General features: G+C 41.7%; 1 protein-coding gene across 2 annotated transcripts in view; it reads right to left on the bottom strand.

The window, feature by feature from the left end:
- Positions 1 to 840: 840 nt before the first annotated feature.
- adgra1b (adhesion G protein-coupled receptor A1b) overlaps positions 841 to 25,805 on the bottom strand; it is a 537,318-nt gene continuing 512,353 nt past the window's right edge. For both annotated transcript variants that reach the window (XM_078564920.1, XM_078564921.1), the window contains 2 exons: positions 7,407 to 7,502; positions 841 to 2,753 (listed from right to left, as the gene is read on the bottom strand). In XM_078564920.1, the coding sequence (XP_078421046.1) occupies positions 1,517 to 2,753; positions 7,407 to 7,502 (1,333 nt within the window). In that variant the 3' untranslated portion in view covers positions 841 to 1,516. The remainder of the gene's footprint in view (positions 2,754 to 7,406; positions 7,503 to 25,805) is intronic.

Below are 25,805 nucleotides of genomic sequence, written 5' to 3'. Positions count from 1 at the left end.
GCCACATTGCTGTAGGGCTGGAAATCACACATAGGCCAGGCCATATAAGACTCTCAAGTTTCCTTTCCTAAAGGATATCAGTGAACCAGTCGAGGTTTTATGACAATCTGACAGATTCACGGGCACTTTTACTGATACAGTCCTTTTTTTCAATAAAAAACCTGGAAGTAAAACTGAACTCAAATTCCCAAACTACCATGTTGGGATTTGAACACAAATTATCTGAATTCCGAGTCCGGCAATGTGACCACAGTGCTACCATACCCTCGCAATGCACCTGAGTGAGTCAAACAAATTTAGTCTGTAATAGGATAAACTGGTTTTACCCGATTTCACATTTTATAATGAAGCTGACTGAACAAATTCCTAAAAGCAGTCTCATTCAAATAGATGACAAACTGGGTTTGAAGATTTTTTTTTTGCTTTTTTTTTTACTAATAGACATGGTGATATCTGCATTTACTGGAAACAACAATTCATTATACAGTGTACACTGTAACATACACCAGGCACTGCATGCTCTGCACAGACAACTGAAAACTGTCATCTCTAGCACAGTTATAGCATTAACCTTACACATGTGGTGTGGCACTTTAGCCAGTGAAGTAGTCCAATGACTGTATTTCTGCGTTATGGTATCATTTACACGGATCAAAAAAGAATAAGACGCTATTAGTCTTTACATTACCAAAATGATTAGGTTTTACATATAATAGCAGATGGCTGAGTGATGATGGTTTAACTGAACAAAAATCATGCATGTTACAGCAGCATGTACTGTATGCCTAAATATAGACTTAATACAAAATTTCTTCCTACAAAGTTAAAGAGCCAATACCCTTTTTCATTTGATTTTGTGGGAAAGATTTATTTTGTATGCTTGGTGTAATAAACTGGAACCCATCTACATTGAATAGTGCCAATTAAAATAAAAAGCCCACAGTTACCCGACTGTATACAGGATTCTTTTAAAAATTTATTAACCTGATGATATATATCAATGAATAACTAGCACTCATAAAAATAATTACAAATGATAAATTTATCCTCTGAAGAAATTGCACATAATATTGTTTTTACTGATGACTGGGGGATCTTTAACAAACATTAGGATGGTACTTGTGCTAGCCATCCAAAGGGCTACTGTCTCTTTAATAGAACAGTAATGCTTATCTTAATTTTTGGCTGCTTACTTAGAAGAAACCATTACATTGATAGAAAAATAATCCAAAGCTTCAACTTAATTATGATATATCTGCAGACTAATCTTTCAATAATGTCCACATTGTGGTAACACAAATGCATCCTTTGTAGTTTGAAATACAAATACATAATATAATACTGCTCTTATGATACTTTGTGCTGTACAAATATAGATGCATACATACAAATATGCAAATGTAACTTGAAATCTGCACAATGAATTATGTAAACAAACACATAAGCATTATACAAAATTTATATACAACTTTTTGTCGCTATAATGATTTAAATTTGTAGTCATGATACTCAAAAACTACACAGTAGTTTCATTTTTCCAAGGACCAGTCCTTATGTTTCCTGTACTGTCTGAAGTATAAATCATGGCTTCATGCAGGTTTCCCTTCAGTATTCCATTTTGGTTGGTTACACTTAGAGGACATGATTGTCTCCGTGACTGCATCTCAAAAGTGACTCCTTGGTGCAAAGCTTCTGTACTGACACCACTGTCTACAGCTTTATTACAGCCATATAGCACTGTGCTGGTATCACTGCTTTCAGGCTGGCAGACATTGGGGCACTGATCACTTTTTGCACAGACAACTTGCCTTTGGATGGACTGGCTGTCCTGGATACTGTGATGACTTTCTGTATGTGAGCTGTGCACACTTCCATCTATGCTGGAAGGAATATGATAGGCATATTCTCTCTGGGCTGTGGACCTGCTGTGTCGAATGAAGTGTCGTGGTTTAGTTCGGCTTTTCTGACATCTGTGGATATGCATTGCTGGTCTACATGTACCATCTGCACGCAGATGAATATCCCCATCATCATCAATAATTTGTTCATTGTGCATTTTGGCACAACATGGTGTAACTGGTGAAAGGCAATTTACATGATTCTGAACAGCCTGTAGATTAGTTAACTTACAGAGTCCAGAGACAGAATGATTGCAACTGGATGATGATTTGCTGGGACATGGAGAATCCAGCAGGCATGGAACATGAAGCTGAGCATCACCATTCATGGTTACTTGTGGTCGAACATTCATTTGGACAGCATATGTATTCCGATTTGATTTGCAGCAGGACCACCAACAATGCCAGACATCATCACGTTTTGCACAGTGGTGAACCAGAATAAAGAGTCCTAGGGTTACTGAGACTGCTCCATATAGGCAACTAAAGATCATATCTAGGAAGTGTCCTTGTGAGACTGCGAGGGCTCCAAAGGTCCACATAGCAATAAAGAGAAACAGGGTAAACACGGAAGCACGAAGCTGAGCTTTAAATGAATGCTCATTTTCCAGCATTGAGGAAGAGATCATTGAACATGTATGCGACACGGAGCTGGAGTCTGTTACATGACTGGGGCCTACCTCTGTGCTGGCCAATCGCTGTTGCTCTTCTGTCATCTCCTTTAGCTCGTATTTCTTCCCTGGATGACGCTTCAGTTGCACTAATGTACACAGAAAATAGACACAACTAACAAGCACAATGAAAGCAGCAGGCCCATAAAATGCACCAAGACTAGGCTCCCATGCCATCCAGCAACTGTGGATAAAAAAAAACACATTAAAATGGGAAAATAACTAAGTGATATATTGAAAATGAGCATGTAGGACATTGAAGCCAGAAAATAATCCACCAAAATTATCTGACCTATCAGTACAAATGAGAAGGAACAGTCATGACTGACTTTAAAAATCAGGTTACAATGCGAGGTTTTCCACACTCAAACACTGGAGGTCATTGCATCTCAGGAGGTAGTTGGTGATGGCAAATTGGTTTCACACACCACTGAAAAATAGGGTGAGTGCAAGATGGGCTGCTAATTCACCATAGGCCACTTTACAATACTGTCCAAGAAGAATAACAAATCCATTGTTATTTAAACCAAAATTGAGCCTATGAATATCTGCAAATATGATCATCAAAGAGGAAACTTCTAGAAAGGTTCATGCGGTACCCAGCTCCGCAAAGGTAGGTTTCGTACCCAACAATATTATGCAATATAGTTAGAATTCGCCTCTGCCTAGGGTCAAGAAATTTCTGACATCATTGTGTTAATCGATATGATCCACCAGGACCTGGAACCAAATTCACACTGTAAGATAAAGTATTTGATGGCAAATAAGCCACTCCTATAACACCCATTTTCCTTTGTAAAGTCTGATTTCACCAGCCAATATGATAACTGAAAAAATTAAATTATATACAAGTCCACCTGTACCTTAGGTAAGTGAAACCCCAAACACAGAAAAGAGAGATTCCCAAACACAGAAAGGAAATCACAAAATAAAAGCTCATGGTGTAGGGGTAACATATTAGCATGAATAGAGGATTGGTTGACTGGCAGAAAACAGAGAGTGTGCATAAATAGATATTTTTCTGATTGGCAGGGTATGACGCGTGGAGTCCCGCAGGGGTCTGTGCTGGGGCCTCAGCTTTTTACAATTTATAGCAATGACTTAGATGAGGGGAGTGAAGGCATGGTAGCTAAATTGTGGATGACACAAAGATAGGAAGGAAGGTTTGTTGTGAAGAGGACATGAAGAGGTTGCAGATGGATATAGATAGGTTGAGTGAGTGGACAAAAATCTGGCAGATGGAATATAATGTGGGAAAATGTGAAGCTGTTTACTTTGGCAGGAAAAATATAAAGGCGGAATATTACTTAAATGGAGACCGTCTGCAGAATTCCAAGGTGTAGAGGGATTTAGGTGTTCTAGTGCATGAGTCAAAAAAGTTAGTATGCAGGTACAGTAAGAAATTAAGAAGGCGAATGGAATGCTATCCTTTATTATGAGAGGAGTTGAACATAAAAGTAAGGACGTTATGTTTATACAGGGCATTGGTGAGATCACATTTTGAATACTGTGTGCAGGTTTGGTCTCCTTATTTAAGGAAGGATGTAAATGCATTGATGGCAGTTCAGGAGAGGTTTACCAGTTTGATACCTGGAATGAGCGGGTGGTCTTATGAGGAAAGGTTTGACAGACTTAGATTGTTTCCACTGGAGTTTAGAATAGTGAGGGGTGACTTGATTGAAGTACATAAGATCCTGAACGGTCTTGACAAGGTGGATGTAGAGAGGATGTTTCCTCTTGTGGGTAAGTCCAGAATTAGGGGGCACGCTTTTAAAATTAGGGCTGGCCCTTTTAGAACAGTGATGAGGAGAAACATTTTCTCTCAGAGAGTTGTGTGACTTTGGAACTCTTTGCCTTAGAAGGTGATGGAGGTGGGGGTCATTGAATATTTTTAAGGTGAAGGTAGATTAATTCCCTTGCCTAACAAGAATCTAAGGTTATCGGTGGGAATGTGGAATTCAAAACACATACAGATCATCCATGATCATATTGAATGGCGGAAGCAGGCTTGAGGGGCCAAATGGCCTACGTCTGCTCCTCTTTCATACGAACGTACGAACAAGGAGCAGTAGTCCATTCAGTTCCTTAAACCTGCTCTCCCACTTAATAAGATGATAGCTGATCTGATAGTAACCTCAACTCTATGTCGCACCTACTGCTGATAACCTATCAACCCCTTGCTTACCAAGAATCTGTCCACCTCTGCCTTAAAAATATTCAAAGACTCTGCTTCCTTCACCTTTTCAGAAAGAGAGTTCCAAAGACTCACGACCCTCTGAATGAAAAAGATTCGCCTCAACTCTGTTTTAAATGGGCGACCCCTTATTTTTAAACAGTGACCCCTAGTTCTAGATTCTTCCAGAAAAAAAACATCCTTTCCACATCCACCCTGTCAAGACTCTTCAGGATCTTATACGTTTCAATCAAGTCGCCTCTTACTCTTCTAAACTCCAGTGGACACAAGCCTAGCCTGTTCAACCTTTCCTCATAAGACAACCCATCCATTCCAGATAATAGTCTGGTAAACCTTCTCTGAACTTCTTCCAATGCATTTACAACCTTCCTTAAATAAGGTGACCAATACAGTAATCCAAATGTGGTCTTATTAGTGCCCTGTACAACTGAAGCATAACCTCCCTACTTATTTATTCAATTCTCCTCACAATAAATGATAACATTCCATTAGCTTTCCTAATTACTTGCTGTACTTGTATACTAGCCTTTTGTGATTCATGCACTAGGACGCCCAGATCTCGCTGCACCTCAGAGCTCTGCAATCTCTCATCATTTCGATAATATGCTTCTCTTTTATTCGTCCTGCCAAAATGGACAATTTCACATTTTCCCACATTATACTCCATCTGCCACATCTTTGCCCACTCACTTAACCTATCTATATCTGTTTGTAGCCTCCTTATGTCCTCTTCACAACTTAATTTCCTACCTATCTTTGTGGCATCAGCAAATTTGGCAACCATCTCTTCATCCAAGTCATTTATATAAATTATAAACAGTTGAGGTCCCAGCACTGATCCCTGTGGCACACCACTCATTACATCTTGCTAACCTGAAAAAGACCCATTTATGCCTACTCTCTGCTTCCTGTTGCCAGCCAACCTTCTATCCATGCCAATATGTTACCCCTATACCATGAGCTTTTATTTTCCACAATAGCCTTTGATGTGGCACTTTATCAAATGCCTTCTGGAAATCTAAGTACAGTACATCCACTGGTTCCCCTTTATCCACAGCACACATTACTTCCTCAAAGAACTCCAATAAGTTGGTTAAACATGATTTCCCTTTTAAAAAACCATGTTGACTCTGATCTTATCCAATTGCTCATACATATATTACCCCCCACACCATGAGCTTTTATTTTTCTGTGCTTTCTTTTCTGTGTTTGGGAATCTCACTTTTCGGTGTTGATAGATTCGCAAACACAGAAAACTGAGATCTCCAAACACAGAAAACTGAGATCTCCAAACACAGAAAACTGAGATCTCCAAACACAGAAAACTGAGATCTCCAAACACAGAAAAGAAAACACAGAAAAATAAAAGCTCATGGTGCAGGGGGTAACATATTAGCATAAACAGAAGATTGGTTGGCTGGCAAAAAACAGAGAGTATGCATAAATGGGTCTTTTTTTGATTGGTAGGATGTGATGAGTGGAGTCCTGCAGGGGTCTGTGCTGGGGCCTCAGTGGAGGAATTGTAGCTAAATTAGTGGATGACACAAAGACAGGAAGGAAGGTTTGTTGTGAAGAGGACATGAAGAGGTAGCAGATGGATATAGAGAGGTTGAATGTGTGGGAAAATCTGGCAGATGGAATATAATGTGGGAAAATGTGAAGTTGTTTACTTTGGCAGGAAGATAAAAAAAGCAGAATATTATTTAAACAGAGACTGGCTGCAGAATTCCGAGGTGCAGAGGGATCTAGGTGTTCTAGTGCATGAGTCACAAAAAGTTAGTATGCAGGTACAGCATGTAATCAAGAAGGCTAACGGAATGCTATCCTTTAATACGAGAGGAATTGAACATAAAAGTAAGGATATTATGCTTCAGTTCTACAGGGCATTGGTCAGATCACATCTTGAATACTGTGTGCAGGTTTGGTCTCCTTTTTAAGAAAGGATGTAAATGCACTGGAGGCGATTCAGAGGAGGTTTACCAGTTTCATACCTGGAATGAGCAGGTGGTCTTGTGAGAAAAGGTTTGACAGGCTGAGCTTATTTCCACTGGAGTTTAGAAGAGTGAGGGGTGACTTGATTGAAGTATATAAGATCCTGAACGGTCTTGACAAAGTGGACGTGGAGAGGATGTTTCATCTTGTGGGTGAGTCCAGAACTAAAGGCTACTATTTTAAAATTAGGGCTTGCCCTTTTAGGACAGTGATGAGGAGAAACCTTTTCTCTCAAAGAGTTGTGCGACTTTGGAACTCTTCGCCTCAGAAGGCAGTGGAGGTGGGGTCACTGAATATTTTTAAGGTGGAGGTAGATAAATTCTTGTTAGGCCAAGGAATCAAAGGTTATTGATGATAGGTGAGAATGTGGAATACGAAACACATACAGATCAGCCATGATCTTATTGAATGGTAGAAGCAGGCTGGAGGGGCCGAATGGCCTACTCCTGCTCCTATTTCATATGTTCGTAGATTCCCAAACACAGAAAACTGAGATCTCCAAACACAGAAAAGTTAGATTCCCAAACACAGAAAATTGAGATTACCACACAAAAGAGAGATTCCCAAAAACAGAAAAGTGAGATTCCCCAAACAGAATAGTGAAATCTCCATGGATAGGAGATATTCAACCAATGCAGAAAAGCTACTCACTATGGTGCATTGTCTTCACTCCCATAATTGTTGATATTTGTTGCAGCTGTGATTCCACAAATTATGAAAGGAATGCCCCCTCCGATCAAATAAAACCTGGTAAGATCAGCGACAGAGTTAAAATGACATAAAACAAACTGAAAAGGTAGGAAAATTGCAGATTAATAAATACTGACAGATGACAAGAAACACCGAACATTTTTGCATTAGCCCCGGTTTAATACAAAAAAACCCCAAACCATTGATATTGCGGAGACAGCTGGCACAGCTGACAGCGGGCACTGCTAAGTGGATGTATATTAGCCCCCAGCTGAGTCTATACTGTAAATGGCCTAGATCTCCCAAGAAGTTATGTTTTAAGTGTAGATCATCGCTGTCCTTGATCAACTAAAACTAAGGGTATGGGAGATCGGGGCTGGCAACCACTCCTCCAGGGGCAGCCATGTGCTGGAAGTTTTAACAGGCATGGACAGATATGTGCCAGAGATGGATCCAAAATGGCAATTGTACCCTTTGGACCCATGCTGATGAGATGGACTTCCACTGACTTTGGAAGCTCCTGTGTGGATAGAATGGAGTGCACTGTTGGGTGCAATATTTTACATTTTTTGTTCATATCATTTTAAACATATTCCAGTTAAAAACTGATAAGTAGCTTTAAGCAATTTGAAGTATTTGTATGATCCTCCTACTGTAACAATACTGGGATATACTTCAGTTTGAGGCCAATATTTTCTTCTAACTGACTACAGTAAAAGATTAATACAGAATTAAAAGTAAAATGAATCATGTATCCCTGCAGATAATTGGCAATTACAAAATGATATTAAACATCACATTATGATATTGGAAATTCACCCAAGACACATTCCTGCAAAATGAGCCTCTGGTTAACACATGGTACTATAATTATAGCCTGTATCACCTTATAAATTCTTCATTAATGTAGCTAGAACTGAATATGTTTGGAAATAGGAATTATTGGGCAAAATTGGCACAGCTCTTCATTGAAGAGACAGGTTTATAGACCCCTCAACGTCCTATAAAGCTAAATGATTCTGCATTGTTTAATGCAGTGTTGAAGAAGGGAGGGAAGATGGACCATTTAGTCAAACAACAGTATGTTTGCACCTATTCTTGCCCTTGCCCCATGTAGGTGGCACTGTGCTGCAGATGAGTCTTGAGTTTGTTTACATATGAGAAGGGAAGATGGCAGGTAGCCTCCTTAGTGCATGATGTGCTTTTGTATATTTCTTCATTACCAGTTACTTAGGGGAGATGGTGATGTAGTGGTAATGTCACTGGACTAGTAATCCAGATGCCCAGGCTAATACTCTGGAGGCAATGGTTCAAATTCCATCATGGCAGCTGGTGGAATTTAAATTCACTTATCAAAATCTGGAATTGAAAGCTAGCCTCGGTAAACATAGCATCAAAGAAGGTTCATGGCACAGAAAGAGGCCATGACCTATCAAGTCTGCGCTGGCTGAAAAACTAGCCACCCAGCCTAATCCACCTTTCCAGCATTTGGTCCGTAACCCTGCCGGTTATTGGAATCTGGGGTGCATATCCAGACACCTTTTAAATGAACTCAGGGTTTCTGCCTCTACTACCCTTTCAGGCAGTGAGTTCCAGACCCCCACACCCCTCTGGGTGAAAAACCTTTTTCTCGTCTCCCCTCTAATCTTTCTAATAACCACTTTAAATCTATGCCCCCTAGTCACTGACCTCTCTGCTAAGGTAAATAGGTCCTTCTCATCCACTCTATCCAGGCCCCTCACAATTTTGTACATCTCAATCAAATCTCCCCTCAGCCTCTTCTATTCTAAGGGGAATAACCCCAGCCTATCCAATCTTTCCTCATAGCTGCTATTTTCCAGTTCTGGCAACATTCTCGTAAATCTCCTCTGTCCCTCTCTAATGCAATTACATCCTTTCTATAATTAGGTGACTAGTACTCAGGTTGTGGCCTAACTAATGTTTTATATAGTTCCAGCATGATCTCTCTGGTCTTATATTATGTGCCTCGGCTAAAAAATGAAAGGGTTCCATTTGTCTTCTTAACCACCTTATCAACCTGTCCTGCTACCTTCACGGATCTGTGGACATTCACTCCAAGGTCTCTCACTTCCTCTACACCGCTCAGTAACCTCACATTTATTGTGTAATCCTTTGCCTTGTTTGAACCACCCCAAATGCATCACCTCACACTTCTCTGGGTTGAATTCCATTTGCCACTTTTCTGTCCACCTGACTAGTCCGTTAATATCTTCACGCAGTCTACAGCAATCCTACTTGCTATCAACCATGCAGCCCAATTTTTGTGTCATCTACAAACTTCCTGATCGTTACCCCTACATTTACAACCAAATCATCAATATATACCACAAAAAGCAGGGGAGCTAGTACTGAGCCATGTGGAACCCCACTGGAAACAGCCTTCCAGTCGCAAAAACATCCATCAACAATCACCCATTGGTTTCCTGCCAGAGCCAATTTTGTATCCAGCTTGCTACATTCCCCAGGATCCCATTGACTTTTTTTTTTTAACCAGTCTGTCATATGGGGCCTTGTCAAAAGCCTTGCTAAAATCCATGTAGACCATATCGACTGCATTACCCTCATCAATCCTCCTTGTTACTTCCTCAAAAAGTTCAATCAAATTGGTCAGACACGATCTTCCCTTAACAAATCCACGCTGACTGTCCTTGATTAATCCATGCCTTTCTAAGTAACAGTATATTCTGCCCCTCAGAAGAGATTCCAATAATTTGCAGTACTGAGGTCAGACTGACTGGCTTGTAATTATTCGGTCTATCCCTCACTTCCTTCTTAAACAAAGGCACAACGTTAGCAGACCTCCAATCATTTGGCACTTCACTTGTGTCCAAAGAGGATGGGGAAATGATGGTCAGAACTTCCGCAATTTCCTCCCTTGCTTCTTTTAACATCCTGGGGTACATTTCATCCAGTGATTTATTCACTTTTAAGGATGCTAACCCCCTTAATACTTCCTCTCTCCCTATGTTTATCACATCCAATACTTCACACCCCTCCTCCTCCTTAACTATGATGTCTTCATTGTCCTACTCTTTTGTGAAGACAGATACAAAGTATTCATTAAGAACCATACCCACATCCTCTGCCTCCACACAGTTACCTTTCTGGTCTTTTATGGGTCTTATTCTTTCCTTAGTTATTCTCTTACTCTTCATGTATTAATAAAACATCTTTGGGTCTTCCATGATTTTACTCACCAATATTCATTCACGCCCTCTCTTTGCTTTCCTAATTTCCTTAATTTCACCCTTCCTCTTCCTATACTCCTCTCGGCTTTCTGTAGTATTGAATTCTCAATGTCCAACATAAGCTTTCCTTTCAACAATCTGAAGAAAGGTTACATGGACTTGAAACGTTAACTCTGTTTCTCCCTCCACAGATGCCATCAGATCTGCTGAGTTTTTATCAGCATTTTGTGTTTTTGTTGTATATGCTTTCCTTTTAAGTCTTATCATGCCCTGTAAGCTCCTTGACATCCAGGGGGCTCTAGATTTGGCTGTCCCACTCTTTTCCTTTGTGAAAATATGTTTACTCTGAACCCCTTGCATCTCCCCTTTGATTGCCTCCCACGGCTCTGACCCTGATTTACCTTCAAGTAACTCTTTCCAGTCCACTTTTGCTAAATCACTCCTCAGCTTAGTAGAATTGGCCTTACCCCAATTTAGAACTTCAACTCTTGTTCTATCTTTGTCCTTTTCCATAATTATGTTAAAACTAATTGAATTATGATCACTACCACAAAAATGCTCTCCTACTGACACTCCTTCCACCTCCCAGCTTCAATTCTTAAAACTAAGTCCAGAACCACACGCTCTCTTTTTGGGCTTGCCACATACTGACCAAAAAAATTCTCCTGAATGCACCTTAAGAATTCTATTCCCTCCATTCCTTTGAGACTAAAACTATCCCAGTTAATATTGGGGTAGTTAAAATCCCTGACTAGTACTCCCTACTGTTTTTGCACTTCTTAGAGATTTGCTTGCATATTTGCTCTTCTATCTACCTCTGACTGTTTGGGGGTCTATAGTATACTCCCAGTAGTGTGACTGCCCCTTTTTTGTTCCTAAGCTCAATTCATATAGCTTCAATTGATGCTCCTTCTAACATATCATCCCTCCTCATAGCTGTAATTGTTTCTCTAACCAAAATTGCCAACCCCCCTCCCTTTTTATCCCCTGTTCTATCTCATCTGAAACACTGTAATCAATGTTGAGCTGCCATTCCTGTCCCTCTTTAAGCTATGTTTCTGTAACAGATATGATATCATACTGCCAAGTCTCTATCTGTGCACTCAGCTCAACTGTTTTATTTGCTATACTCCTTGCATTGAAGTATACACCCTTGAGCACTGTCAAATTCTCTTTTTTATTTTCTATCTTTTGTTTCCTCTGTTTTCCAGACTCACTCACTGACGTCTGATCGAGAACTCGAAGCATTAGAAAAAACAGAAAATGAAATCATTCCATTACCATTTCTGATTTTGCCCCATCTGAGTCTAACCTCATGTTCCTATCCTCCTGCCAAACTACTTAAGCCCTCCCATCAGCACTAGCAAACCTCCCAGCAAAGTTATTGGTCCCGAACCCATTGAGATGTAAACTGTCTGGCTGGCATGGGTCCCACCTCCCCCAGAGCCGATCCCAATGACCCAGGAATCTGAATCCTTCCCTTTTACACCATCTCTCCAGCCACACATTCAACAGCTCCAACCTGCTATTTCTATGCTCCCTAGTGTGTGGCACTGGTAGTAATCTGATTACTACCTCTGAGGTCCTCCTTTTCAATGTCTTACCTAGCTCCATACAATCTGCTTTTAGGGCCTCTTCCCTCTTTCTACTTATGTCATTGGTGCCAATGTGAACCACAACCTCTGGCTGTTCACCCTTCCCCTTAAGAATGTCCTGCAGCCGCTCTGTGATATCCTTGACCCTGGCACCAGGGAGGCAACATACCATCCTGGAGTCATGTCTATGGCTGCAAAAATGCCTGTGTGTTTCCCTAACTATTGGATCCCCTATCACTATTCCTCTTCCACTCTTCTTCCTTCCCACCCATGCGGCCAAACCACCCATGGTGCCTCTTAATGAATCCATCATTGATTGTCGTAAAAACACATCTGGTTCACTAATGTTGTTTAGGGAAGGAAATCTTCCCTCCTAGCCTGGTCTGGTCTACATGTGATTCCAGACCCACAGCAATGTAGTTGTCTCTTAACTGCCCTCTGAAATGGTCTAACAAGCCACTCAGTTCAAGGGCGTTTAGGGACAGGCAACAAATGCTGGCCTTTCCAGTGATGCCCACATCCCATTAAAGAATAAAAAGATTAAAGCAAAGTGCAATCAGCTTTATTCCAAGGCTTTATGATGTCAAAATGTAAACATGAACATTTAGAAATTCAAAATATTTGAGTTTATTTTATTTCCCCATAATTTTCATTTGACAACACTACAAACCCTTGTTTCAAAATATAAATTAATTTTGGCTATGAATAAGTGGACAAGCAGGTCCCCAAGCAATTAAATGTATTTCTTTCACAAGGCATGTGATTCAATCAATTCAAAACATTATCTGAAATTGTATTGCTGCTGTGCACAGCAGAATCAAACCTAAATGAATTATCAGACATTTTAGAGCACTATTTGAAAGTAAATTACGATCAAGATGTCCTTCTCCCTTTCACGAAAGAGAACCACTATTTATCTGTTGCCGGTAATCAGGATAACAGTTTCAGATAACTGCCTCTTTATGAAGATGACATTTGCAACCGTACAAGGTAGGGAAAATGAAGTATGGAATACAAAAATGGAATGAAAGTATGTTGCTACTTAAGTCGTAGCAACATACCTGCTAAGTATTTCCAGCATTTTCAGATTTTATTTTTGACAGCCTCAGGGAGCACTCCTTCCGGGCCAGGAGGAGCAGGAGTACTTACTCCCAATCAGCAAAGCTCCCCCTCACCATCCCAAATATCAGAAACCTGTTGTAAGGTGTTGGGCAGAGTTCGGTAGGTCTTAAGGTATTTGTATTCTTAGGTAGTTCAACAGTAAATATTTATTAACTACTAGAAACAATATGCATAGGCACAGTAAAGGTTTAAGCTAGGAGCTGTCTCCATTCTTGCTTCTACATACAGCTCTATCCAACACTACACTGACCCTAGGTGCACGTCATGTGTTTTATTACATCATTATGCTGGCAGTACTGTATTCAGTCCACATTAACCCTTTATGTGCCAGACCCTTATACTACACCTCCTCCCAAGTCTTTATCCAACATATTTACAAGTTATCCCAGTTTACCCCATGTATTACATCATTACTATTACCCCATCCCCTCAGCTCAAGTCTCTGAGTTCATTGGTTCAGTTGGTCTGGAGGCCTTATAACCCTTCCATATCTTATTCTCACTAATGCCAGAGGAGTAATAGACTCTGAAGCTGCAGGTTAACTTTGTTGAATTGGAGGTTGTTCTGGCATCTGAGTGTCTTTTCATCCTCTTTTTCCGTTCTTTGGCATTGAATCGCTCTTTCTCAATTCCCCAATTGTAGTGATAGATGACGTTGCGTAGCGATAGTTGGTTTATCCCACTCTTTATGAGGTGGACAAATTCTGGGCTCGTTTCTATAGTTTTTTTTTTCTCTTCTTCTTTCATGTGGCTCTCCGTGGTGCATGCTGGGATGGAAGATGGCTCTTCCTGTTGTGGGGGTGTGACTTGGCAGTAATCTCACCTTTGGGTTTGGCTGTTTGGTGTGCTGTCATCAACGGATGGCTGCTACTTTGTTCCAGCATCGTTTGTGGCATTGTCATGCTGGCTGGGGATTGCAATATTTGCTCTGTGGTCTAACTGGTATATCCCTCCAAGTGGCATCGGAGCCTGAGGTTGAGGCTCTTCTCATTGCTGGTTCCTCTCTTGACTGTCATCTACTCGAGGTGTCTTGGTAACCATGTGAGTAGTTGGCTGGTCTGACCAATGAGGGGCTTCTGGCACCTGGTTAGGGATGATGTGCAACAGCTCAAAGGTTTGTTTGCTGCCATACCTTAATGGTTCCAGAATATTGCCTATGACCGGAAGTTGGATTCCTCTGGACTCATGAAGCGGTGTGTCTGTTGTTCATAGCCAGAGGCCTCTGAGCCACAGTTCATGTCCAATAGGACTGTAATATTGGCTCCCACGTCCAATTTGAAGTTTGTGAGATGGCCATTAACCAAGGTATCACACTCCAGAACAAAAATCCAAGATTTTTGACCTCACCCAATATGCATGGCTGTCCTCTTGGTCTGCTTCTTGACCTTGTAAATCCTCTTGGGATCTTCTGTGTGTTTTGATGTTTTGGGTTTGCACAGCTTCCTGAAGTGTCCTATTCGGTTACATTGAAAGCATTGGGCTGAAATTGCCAGACATTGGTCATGCCTGTGGGGGCACTTTGCTCCACAGTGATGGCATGGTCACTCTACTGGTCAGTTAGGGTATTGCTTCCCTTGGCCGGGAGTGTTTCTGAGCCGTTTTACTAACTGGACAGTGGGGTTTACTTTATGGTCTGAAACTTCGGCTCGGCGAGCGGGGGTGGGGCCCGCTCACCGAGTCATAAAGTGACACATGGTGACATCAGGCGGGCGTCCCGGTGTCACCGCGTATCATTTAGATCTTTAGTTTGGCGGGCGCGCAGCTGAGTCGGCTGCGCGCCCGCCGAACTGTCAAAGGCCTATTAAGGCCATTTAAATATCAATTAAACTAATAAACTGAGCTGCCCATCCAACCTTAAGGTTGGCGAGCAAACGAAGAGCCCAGGCGGCCTTCCCCACGGGCGGGATGAGGTTTCATGAAGAGTTTATAAATTAAATACATTTTTTCATTAATGTTCATTGACATGTCCCAGCTCATGCGACACTGTCACATGAGGGGACACGTCTTAAAATGTTTTCTTTTCTGTATTAAAATTTTGGGAACTTAAAAAGCAAAAGAGTGCAGGCCCTGACTCAGGGAACCCCCCTTCCCCAAATCCCCCGCCCGCACAGGGAGCGCTCAGCGCTTCCGGGCGCACATCACGTGTGGCGGGCCTTAATTGTCCCGCCCACGTAAAATGGCGGCGCGGACCTGATCGGGGCCTGCCCCCTCACAACCCCCCTGATGGAAGGAAAATTCTCCCCTATAGCCCAGTTTGCTTTCTCCCCTTAATATGGATCTGTGCTGCAAGTGGGTTTCAGATTTCCTGACAATCTGGATGGTACTCTCAAGGCTAAGATCTTCCTTCACTTGAAGCACATTCACTAGAAGCATGTGTCCTCTGCTACTCCTACAATTATTCTATCCCTGATTAACTCAGCTTTTAGGTCACTGTAATCACAGCCTTCAGTCTCGCTGCATAGCTCATTAATAAAGGAGTTGACAGGCTCTCTTGGCCGCTGGACATGTTTATTAAATTAACCCCTTTCAAGGATTTTGAGGTTAAAATAAGCATTGAATGATTTTAAAACTTCATCAGATTTTGCAGATGATTCATTGATTCCTTGTCTAGCTACTATATCTTCGGCTATCGGACCTACCAGGTAAAGCAGTGTGTTAACTCTTTCAGCTTCTGTCTTTTTAATCCAGACCTGAAGCAATCGTGGCCAAAATATTGCCATCGGTGTGCATGGGCGAGCCCGATACGCTGATGCGTCCTGACATCATCGCGCCTCCTTTCGATCTTGTGTTCAGCGGGCATGCACTGGAGGCTGCTGCACGCCCGCCTAACTGTCAAAGGCCTATTAAGGCCATTAAGAAAGTCATTAACATCATTAACACCGCTGCCCGTCCAAGCTTAAGGTTGCCGGGCAGGCGAAGATCCCAAGCGGCCTTCACGTTTTCCAGGAAACCTCATTGATGGGCAGGATGAGGTTTCCTGAAGGTTGAATAAAATGATTAAAATAATTTTTGCTAGATGCACAAACATATCCCAGCTCATGTGACACTGAGGGGACATGTTTAAATAATTTTTTAGGTCATTTATTGAGAAGTTTCACTATCAACTTAACCTTCCTGAGGCACGGAGCTGCCTCAGGGAAGTTGTTATGCTCTTTCACGTGCATGCGCATGCGAAAGAGCGCAGGCCCCAACTCTCCCTCCTGTCCCAGCCTGCACAGGTGGCGCTGAGCGCTACCGGTCGTGTATTACACTGTGCAGGCCGATTAAGGCAGCGTAAAATGTAAACGCATAGGACAGAATTTGCTGCCTGTTGGGCAGGTGGGCCCGACCCAATCTCTGGCGGGCGGGGAGCTGATCCCCGCCAGAGAAGTGGGCCCTGCCGCCATTTTAAGTGGGCGGGCCTTACGTGACGTCCGGCGGGAAGCGCTATGCACTTCTTGTGTGGGCAGGAGGATTCCCCAAATGCAAGAGTGCGCTCTTTCACGCATGCGCACGAAAGAGCGCACATCTCCCTGAGGTTAAGTGCTGCCTCAGGGAAATCGCTGACAGTTGTATAAATAATAAAAATAGAAAAAAAAAATCCTTAACATGTCCCCCTCATGTGACAATGTCACACGAGATGGGACATGTTAATAAATTTCACTGAAACTTTAATAAACTTTTTTAAACCCTGCATGAAACCTCATCCCGCCGGTGGATGAGGTTTCATGTTTGTTAAGAAGCCCACCAGGGCTCTTGGCCTGCCCGCCAGCCTTAAGGTTGGATGGGCAGATCTTTGATTGTTTTAATTATCCTGTCAATAGCCCCAGTTGGCCATTGACAGGTCGGCGGGCGGACAGCTGATCTCACTGTGCCCCCGCCTTGCTGAAGATTTAAATGGGGCGGGATATTGTTGGGGGTTCCGCCTGATGTCATCCCGCGTCATTTTTCTGTCAGCGAGCGGGCCCCGCCCCCTGCTTGTCGACAGCAAAATCCAGCCCATAAAATGGCAGCGCGCCGCCAATCACGAGCGGCTATTGGCTCCGCGCCTGCACCCGCCTGCTCCCACCCAGCCCGCCCGACATAGGTAAGATTTAGCCCCATGTAGCTAAGGAATCTCTTTCTCCAGAGTTTCCAATTGTGTGTTTGATCTCTCTTTGGATAAGTCCAAATTGATCTGGAAGAGTGGATTTCTGATCAATGGTTCAAATTTTTAAACTGCAGGTTTAACTTTAAGAGGTTTCCAAAATCCAAGATAGTGCCACCGTGTGCTTGTGCTCAAAGGGCTTTCCCATCCTTGCCAGTTTTGGCGGGCATCCATAGTCATGGCATTTGCGATCTCAGCATTTAAATTCTTTCAACAACGGCTGCCTGGATCAACTGGTTAGAGTCTTCCCTGCTTTAGTGTAATGTTCTCGGATCCTGGAAGCGTCGAATCCCGGCTTTTGCTGGGTTTTTTAAGCTGCGTGCTAAGTTACAATTAATTTTTAATTCATTATTATCTTTTCCCTTTTTTCAGAGGAAGCCTGGTTGCCATGTATTCAGGCGCTGACTCAGGAATTGGGCTTCTTGGGCTGCGATTCAAACAGCAATTGCTGACCACTGCAGTATTTAAATTTTTCCAGGATTTGTGTTGTCCAGGAATTTTAAATTTTTAACTCGCCCTTGCTAGGACTGCTGACTCTGCACACTCTGGGTATTGAAGCTGGGCTTCCAAGGGATTCAATGGAGTCTTCAGTGCAGCGAGTAATTTAAAGTCTGCCTTCAGCTTCCCAGCCTTTCTTTGAAGCCTTTCTCTGGCAATTTCTTTCTGCACCTTCGCTTCTTGAGCTTTTCTTCAGGTCAGAATGTTTCTTTGATTTTTTTCTTCCATTTTCCAGGATTTTAATTTGCAAGGTTTTGAGTTGCTCCATTCGCTGCCATTATGTTGTAAGGTGTTGGGCGTAGTTCTGTAGGTTTTATTAAGGTATTCACAGTCTTATGCAGTTCAACAGTAAATATTTATTAACTGCTAGAAACTATATACATGGGTCCAGTAAAGGTCTAAGCTAGGAGCTGTCTCCGTGCTTGCTTCCTACACATGGCTCTGTCCAACACTATACTGACACTTAGATGTGGGTCATGTGTTCTCTTACATCACTGTGTGGGTGGTACTGTACTCAGACCCACGTTAATCCTTTATGTGCCTGACCCTTATACTACAAACCCCTCCCACCTTCCCATATAAAACCTGCATCAGGAATTTGACCTCCCTGCAACTCCAGGCCTGGGATCATGCACCCACCCACTGGATAACAACTGATTTGTTTACTCTTGTGTTTACATACATATTTATGGAAGTACCAATTCACTCACTCTCCACATCAATCCTGAGGCTACTTGCTGCAGCCCAAGTTCATTCTATAGCAGATACAAATGAGAATGATGCCAAATGGTGATTTAACGGTTGTTTAGTACAATTGTGCAAAAATCCACTGAATTAAGCAATGATGTATTCAGTGCAATGGCAGATCAATACATGTACAATATTGAGTGATATCTACTCTGAAATTTGCAGTTAATAAATTAATAACATTTAGTATCCTTGGGAGTCACCCAACTGCAGGAAGGTTACATTTAACATCCAGTTGGACTTAAGAGCTAGCAATCCTTGACTGAACCGAAATTATTACTCTGCATCCTCTGCAAGAGGATTGAATTCCTATCACCTTACAAATACATGAAGAACATGGAAAACATATTATTAGTTACAGTGTTCAAACATAATAATTTGTTTTTGTTTCTCCTGTTTGAAATTAGAGCTTTTTATAAGATCAATATTATAACCCAACAGGGAATTTCAGAAATTAGAAAACAAAGATCAGCCTGTATCCTAGACTTGTCACCCTGCTATGCAGAGATCTTTAAAGCAATGATGTGCCAGTTCTGCTTGGTAAGGAGCAGCCTCACATCTGGGTCAGAAAGTTGTACGTTTGAAGCACAATACAGGAATGTCAGCTAATTATCCAAGGATGTGTTTAAACTGTATCCAATTATTTGAGACTGGGAGGCTGGATTCCAGCCAGGCACAGTTAGACCAGGGCATGCTATCAGAATATTTATTGTGATTGAAGAACACTTAAGAAGCACCAACAAATGACTGAAATTTCACACTAACACTACAGATCTGTAGTACTTAATGTTGTGTGGCTGGCAAATTAACTATTTTCTCCATTTACAGCCAGCTATGTGAGAGCAGGTCAAAGCTTACGTGGACATATGTTAGAATGCAGTGCACCCCAGCCAACATGTTGGCACAGGTATGTATCTATTTATTTTCAGTCTCATAATCCTTTCTGGAAACCTTCATTTATTCTATAAACGGAGAACACATTAGGCTGCATTTAAAGGACAGTTATTAATCCCTTGCATACATCAATTTACACAGATACCCTTTTCCCTGCTCCTCATTTCAAGATCAACCTCCTTTTCATTTGGTTCATACTGGTAGTCACCTGCCTGAATATCTATCAATTAATGCTGTCACTCTCCTGGTTTTACTATCCTAAAACTCTACTCCCAGCTTCTCTTTCCTTCTTCTTCACAAAAGCACTGTTCCTAGCTTCTGCCTCTTTCATTCTCCCCTTCACTGCTCTGTTCCTTTCATAGACATTCATTTATACCCCTTCCTCTTTCCCTTTCGTTTTCCCTCTTCACTCCTCCTTGACCCTCCTCTGCTATCTACTTCCCACCTGTTCAGTATTATGTTGAGGTTTGTTGCTAATGGAAGTGAATTTGATTGCAGTGTACTATCGTAATATCTGTTCTCACAGGAATTCCTACTTAGAGCTTGCAATGGCCAGGATCACATCCATTAGTAAATAGACCAGATAAGCAGCACTGTGAATTCAATGCCTGTGAATTCACCCTGAGGGGCAGAGCTTGGTCCATTCTGAGGGAATAGTGCTTGATCCAACCCTGGGGAAGAGCAGTCCCTGGCCCATTCTGAGGTGACGCAGATGGAGGTTGGATCAGGTAATAAGCTGTGTGATCTGGGAATTGGCTGTGTAGCTGTACTTGCAGTTGATGTGGCACATCAACATCGTTCACTTTAAAAAAAAGCGAAATTGAAAAAAAAACACTCATCTGGGAATCAAATCACTATCAGTAACAATCCTGTTTCCACGCTGACCAATTCACACTGTGATCAGTCTCCACATTCTTCTGGCTACAACTTCCACCATATGAATTCCTGTACCAAAATACCACGATCGAATCGGGGCCCAGCTTTCTCAGGAGTTTGCCACAACTTGCCAATCGGATTATTGAAGAAGCAATGACTCCCAACAGTAAACTAATGCTCTAAGTGGAAGAGGAAGAAAGGGAGTTCAAACATTAACTCAGGGAGTAGGAGGGGATAAATGGAGTCAGTATTCATTAACAGGGTGAGAGTGACGGTGTTAACTGTGAAGGTGGTGGTTTGGAGGTGAGGAGAATGGACAGATCCAGCATGAACTGACATGGTGGGAGCTTGTCTGTTTGTCTGAATGAAGTGAAGGAGGAAGAAGAGACCCAGCATGAACTAAATTGAAGGAGGATCTATGTTGGAGAGGGAGAAGAGTGCATGATTGAATTAAGGGACTGAGGGAGAAGAGTAGTAGTATAAACAGGGAGTAGGGAAGTTTGAAAGAAGAAGTTCAGGCTGAAATTAGATGGGTTTAAAAGAGTGTGAACTGGGGGGCTTGGAGTTGGAAAAAGTTGTCCCCGTGAATAGTGTGGGGATTTGGAAGGTGTATAATGCATCTGTGTGAATAGGGTCCTGAGTGGATTGAATAACTGGTCAGGGGTTGGATTTAAAATAATTACTTTTAAAGAGTAGATGATCCCGTTGGATTGTTGAAAATCCAAATGTCTCTGAAAGAAAAGACATCAGTATAGTATAAAAGTGTCTAAGATTAGCAAGAATGCAAAACTATTTAATGTAAAAATTGATAATGCACCAGCATCTGGCATGTTCAGGGGAGGGCACCATCATTTAGAATGCACATGCACAACTCAAATTAGCTTCCTGCCATCCAGATGATAGTTATCTTTAAGTCACTGAGACAGCATTTACTATTTCTTATTAGCAAATTTTCTTAAATAGGAAAATTAGCTAATCCCTTTCCACTAAAAGATTACGTTCTGCTACTGGGAAGAAGTTGTTTCAAAATATAAAATCATTAATTCATTTTAAAATGGAAAAGGGAAAACAGTTTTCAGTAAAGGTTTTGCCAATATCCATTCCTAAGTGCAATGCTCACATGCCTTTCACATCATCAGGATACTTCAAAACATCAAGACAAAGCAACTCACTTGATCAGCACCCCATCCACCACCTTAAACTTTCGCTTCCTCCACCAACAGCGCACAGTGGCAACAGTGTCCACCATCTACAAACAACTTGCCAAGGCCCCTTCAACAGAACCTTCCAAACCCGTGACCTCTAACACCTCGAAGTACAAAGGAACACCACCACCTGCAAGTTCCCCTCCAAGTCACACACCATCTTGGCTTAAGGTATTTCTTTAGTGTCATTGTCTCAAAATCCTGGAACTCCCTCCCAAACAGCACTATGGGTGTATCTACAACACAAAGACTACAGTGGTTCAAGGAGGCAGCTCACCATCACCTTTACCAAGGACAATTAGGGATGGACAATAAATGCTGGCCTTGCTAGTGATACTCAAGTCACTTGAGTGAATTAAGAAAATCAAAAAAAAAATTGATAACCAATTATTAACTTTTTTAAAAATTGAAATGCAGTCACTGTTATATAGGTAGACATTGCAGCCAAATTGTGCACAGCAGGACCTCATAATACTGGAAAATGTACTGAATAAAGATCTTCAGGTATTTATGTTTTCCCTATTAATATGATTCAAGTAATGTTGGGCATACTTATTGATTAAATTACAAGTCCAAGTAATAACTTGATGTTATATAAAGTTATAAATCAGGGCCTTCTCAAGTTAGCAGCTTTTGTAAAGCTGTTGGGTTGACTTTACCTAGCTTTCTATTCTGACATGAATTTCTTTAAGAATGCATTGTATCTTACATAGCCCCCACCCTAGTCACATCCCCTACTGTATTTTTGTCTGGCAAAAGCTAATTTGTGACTTTCTTTTACCTAAATTAACAGAAAGGATACTCTTTGATCATCTTTTTTTTTCTTTTACCCACATACTCTTGAATGTTATTTTAAAGTTAATTAATTTTGTCTTTTTACCACTTAGTATTACATCTCATTAATATGGTCACCTCTATGGCTTCATATTTGAATCAATCCACATCAGGAAATATTTTCCTCTGTTTTCTAACATTAACAAAAACTCAGCACAATAATAAAGTAGTGAAACCTGCTTCACACTCACACCAACCTTCTTTTATCAACACTAGCAAACTGAGGAAAATGCATCCTACAATAGCTATAGCACATCTTGTACAGACTTTAAACTTGGCACACATCTCCCTCCCTGTCAATTGGTACCAACAATTAGAAAATCACATCAGCTAATGAGCTATTCTTTATTCTCTAACTGATTAGTCAATTATTTCATGCAAAAAAAAATAATTTGCTAGATATTCCAATATTCTTAAGTGAGCTTGCATCATAACCTTTTGCTTTTAACATTCATTTTTTGGAGTCTGCGTTGCATTTCATAGAATCCTGGAATATTTAGATTGCAGAAGGAGGTCATTTGGTCCATTGTGTTCGCGCCAGCACTGTGCAAGACCAACTCAGCTTGTCCCACTCCCCAGCTCTTTCCTCATAGCCCCGAATATTTTTCTCTCCAGGTGCTTATCCAATTCCCTTTTGAATGCCTCAATTGTATATGCCTTCACCACATTCTCAGGTAGTGCATTCCAGAACCAAACCAACCACAGCATAAGAAACTTTTCATCAAGAAGCCATTGGTTCTTTTGCTAATCACCTTAATTCAGTATCATCTGGTTCTCAAACCTTCCAGCCATGAGAGCAGTTTCTCTCTATCTACTCATCATTTTGAACATTTCTATCAATCTCTTATCAACCTGCTCTTCCCTAAGGAGAACAACCCCAGCTTCTCCAATCTATTCATGTACCTGAAATCCCTCATCACTGAAACCATTCTCGTGAACCTTTTCTTCATCCTCAAAAATCCTTCCTGAAGTGCAGTGCCCAGAATTGGAAACAATACTTCAGTTGAGGTTGGACCACAGCTTTATAAAGGTTCACCATAACTTCCTTGCTTTTGTACACTATGCCCCTATTTATAAAGCCCAGGAGCCCATTTACCTTTTCACCACTTCCTCGACCTGCTATGCCACTTTCAACATTCTATCTGCCACAGGTCCGCCCGTTCCATTATCCTCTCTAGTCCTCTTGAAGTCTATCACTATCCTCCTCACAGTTCCCAATACTTCCAAGTATTGTATCTTCTGGTAATATCACATTTTGAAATTGTGCCCTGCACATTTAAGTTTAGGTCATTAATATATACCAAGAAATGCAGTAGTCTTGGCGTTGAACCCAGCTACATGCTGTTCCCCAGCTGAAAAACAACTGTTCACCACTACTCTCTGTTTCCTATCACTCAGCCAATGCTGTATCCATGCTTTCCTTTTTATTCTGTGGGATTCAACTTTGCTGACAAGTCTATTATGTGGCACTTTGTCAAATGCCTTTTGCAAGTCCACGGCCTGAATTTTTCCGTTGGCGCGCGGAGGTGGGTCTGACACACCAACGCGTAAAAGGATGTGTGATGATGTAGGGCATGCTTCCCGACATCATCATGCTGTCTCGCGATGTTTCATTTGGCGGGTGTGCGCCGGAGTCGGCTGCGCACCCGCCGATAACTGATAGGCCTATTAGGGCCATTAATGAATTAATTAATATAATTGTTTACCCTGCATGTCCAACCTGGCGGGCAGGCAAAAAGGCCAAGCGGCCTTCACATTTTTTTAGGAAACCTCATCCACGAGCAGGATGAGATTTCTTAAAGCTTTTATTAATTAAATTTAAAATTTTTCTGAAATATAAAACATGTCCTGTCTCATGTGACACAGTCTCATGAGGGAACATGTTTAATTAAATTTTTAATTCGCTTATTTATTTTTTTAACAATCGCTTCAATCTCCCTGAGGCAGCTCCGTGCCTCAGGGAGATTGAAGCGCTCTTTCGCACGCATGCACGAAAAAGCGCTGACCCCGACTCTCCTTCCTCCCCCCCGCCCAAACAGGTTGCGTCTTACGCTGGGTGGGCCTTAATTGACCCGCCCGTGTAAAATGGTGGTGCAAAGCCGATCGCGGGCAGCGGTCGGCTCCACGACCACCCCCGCCTCTCCCACCAAGCCTGCCTGCCGACTGAAAAATTCAGGCCCACGTACACCACATTAACTGTATCATCCTCATCAACCTTCTCTGTTCCCTCATCAAGCAACTCAATCAAGCTAGTTAAACATGATTTGCCTTTAAAACATAAAAGTTGCCTTTCTCTAATTAATCCACAGTCATCCAAGTGAGCTGTGATAGGAGTGAATTGGAGGCAGGTTTAGCTTGTTAGGCAAGGGTGAAATGAGAAAATGTCATAGGTTGCTGAATGGATGGCTTTACTGCGTTGGCAAAGAAATCCATGAGCTCCTTATACTTGTTTGTAGGGACGAACATGGAATGGGAGAGGACAGGTGTTTAAGGAGGTGGCTAGATAAATGGAATCCTTGATTATCTTTGCCCTCCAGGACAGTCCTGGAGTAGTGGGTGGTTTTAATAGAGGAAAGTGTGCATTGTATTTCAAATGAACTTAATTCCTTTCACTCACAGAGGGACCTAGTAAGCTCAAACGCTGTATGGAGGTCCTGAATGGCATACAGTTTTTCTAATTGCTTCGTTCCCCTATATTAGTGTTAACACACTTGATTGGATGAGTATCAATACTCATGACCCTAAAAGGGAGAAGTGAGCGCAGACTTTGGATACCCAGAGATGACAATGACACTGATAACAATTTGGTCTACATGGAGAACTCAAATTGTTTAAGAAATGGGACAAGCATTTCTCTCCTTTTACATTTTTGCTTGCCTTCTACGATGAATGTCTCCAATATTTCTTTGAGGATTTCCATGTGTGTGTGATCGATGGCAAGAAGAGCAGTTGATAAAGTAAAAACATCACTGAGTGGTTCGTGAACTCAGGCATTTAAAGGAATGATAATCTCAGCCATTGATGTTTGGCTGTTTCTTTACCTTTATGTGAAAGCAACTGCGAAATTTGACATTCACAAGGTTGTGATGCATGAAAAGGAATCAGAGGCATCAGCCATGAATATTGCTGGTGGAAAATTACTCCCTGCAACTCACAAATTTCAATAGCATGATGGCATATGTCTGATTCTTTTACTGCAAATATTACAACGTTGTCAAAAAGACGAGGAATTGAAATTTCTGAAAATTCTGGCAC

Source organism: Cetorhinus maximus, chromosome 20 (assembly GCF_964194155.1).
Source record: "Cetorhinus maximus chromosome 20, sCetMax3.hap1.1, whole genome shotgun sequence".
NCBI lineage: Eukaryota > Metazoa > Chordata > Chondrichthyes > Lamniformes > Cetorhinidae > Cetorhinus > Cetorhinus maximus.
This window is presented reverse-complemented; position numbering and strand designations above follow the sequence as displayed.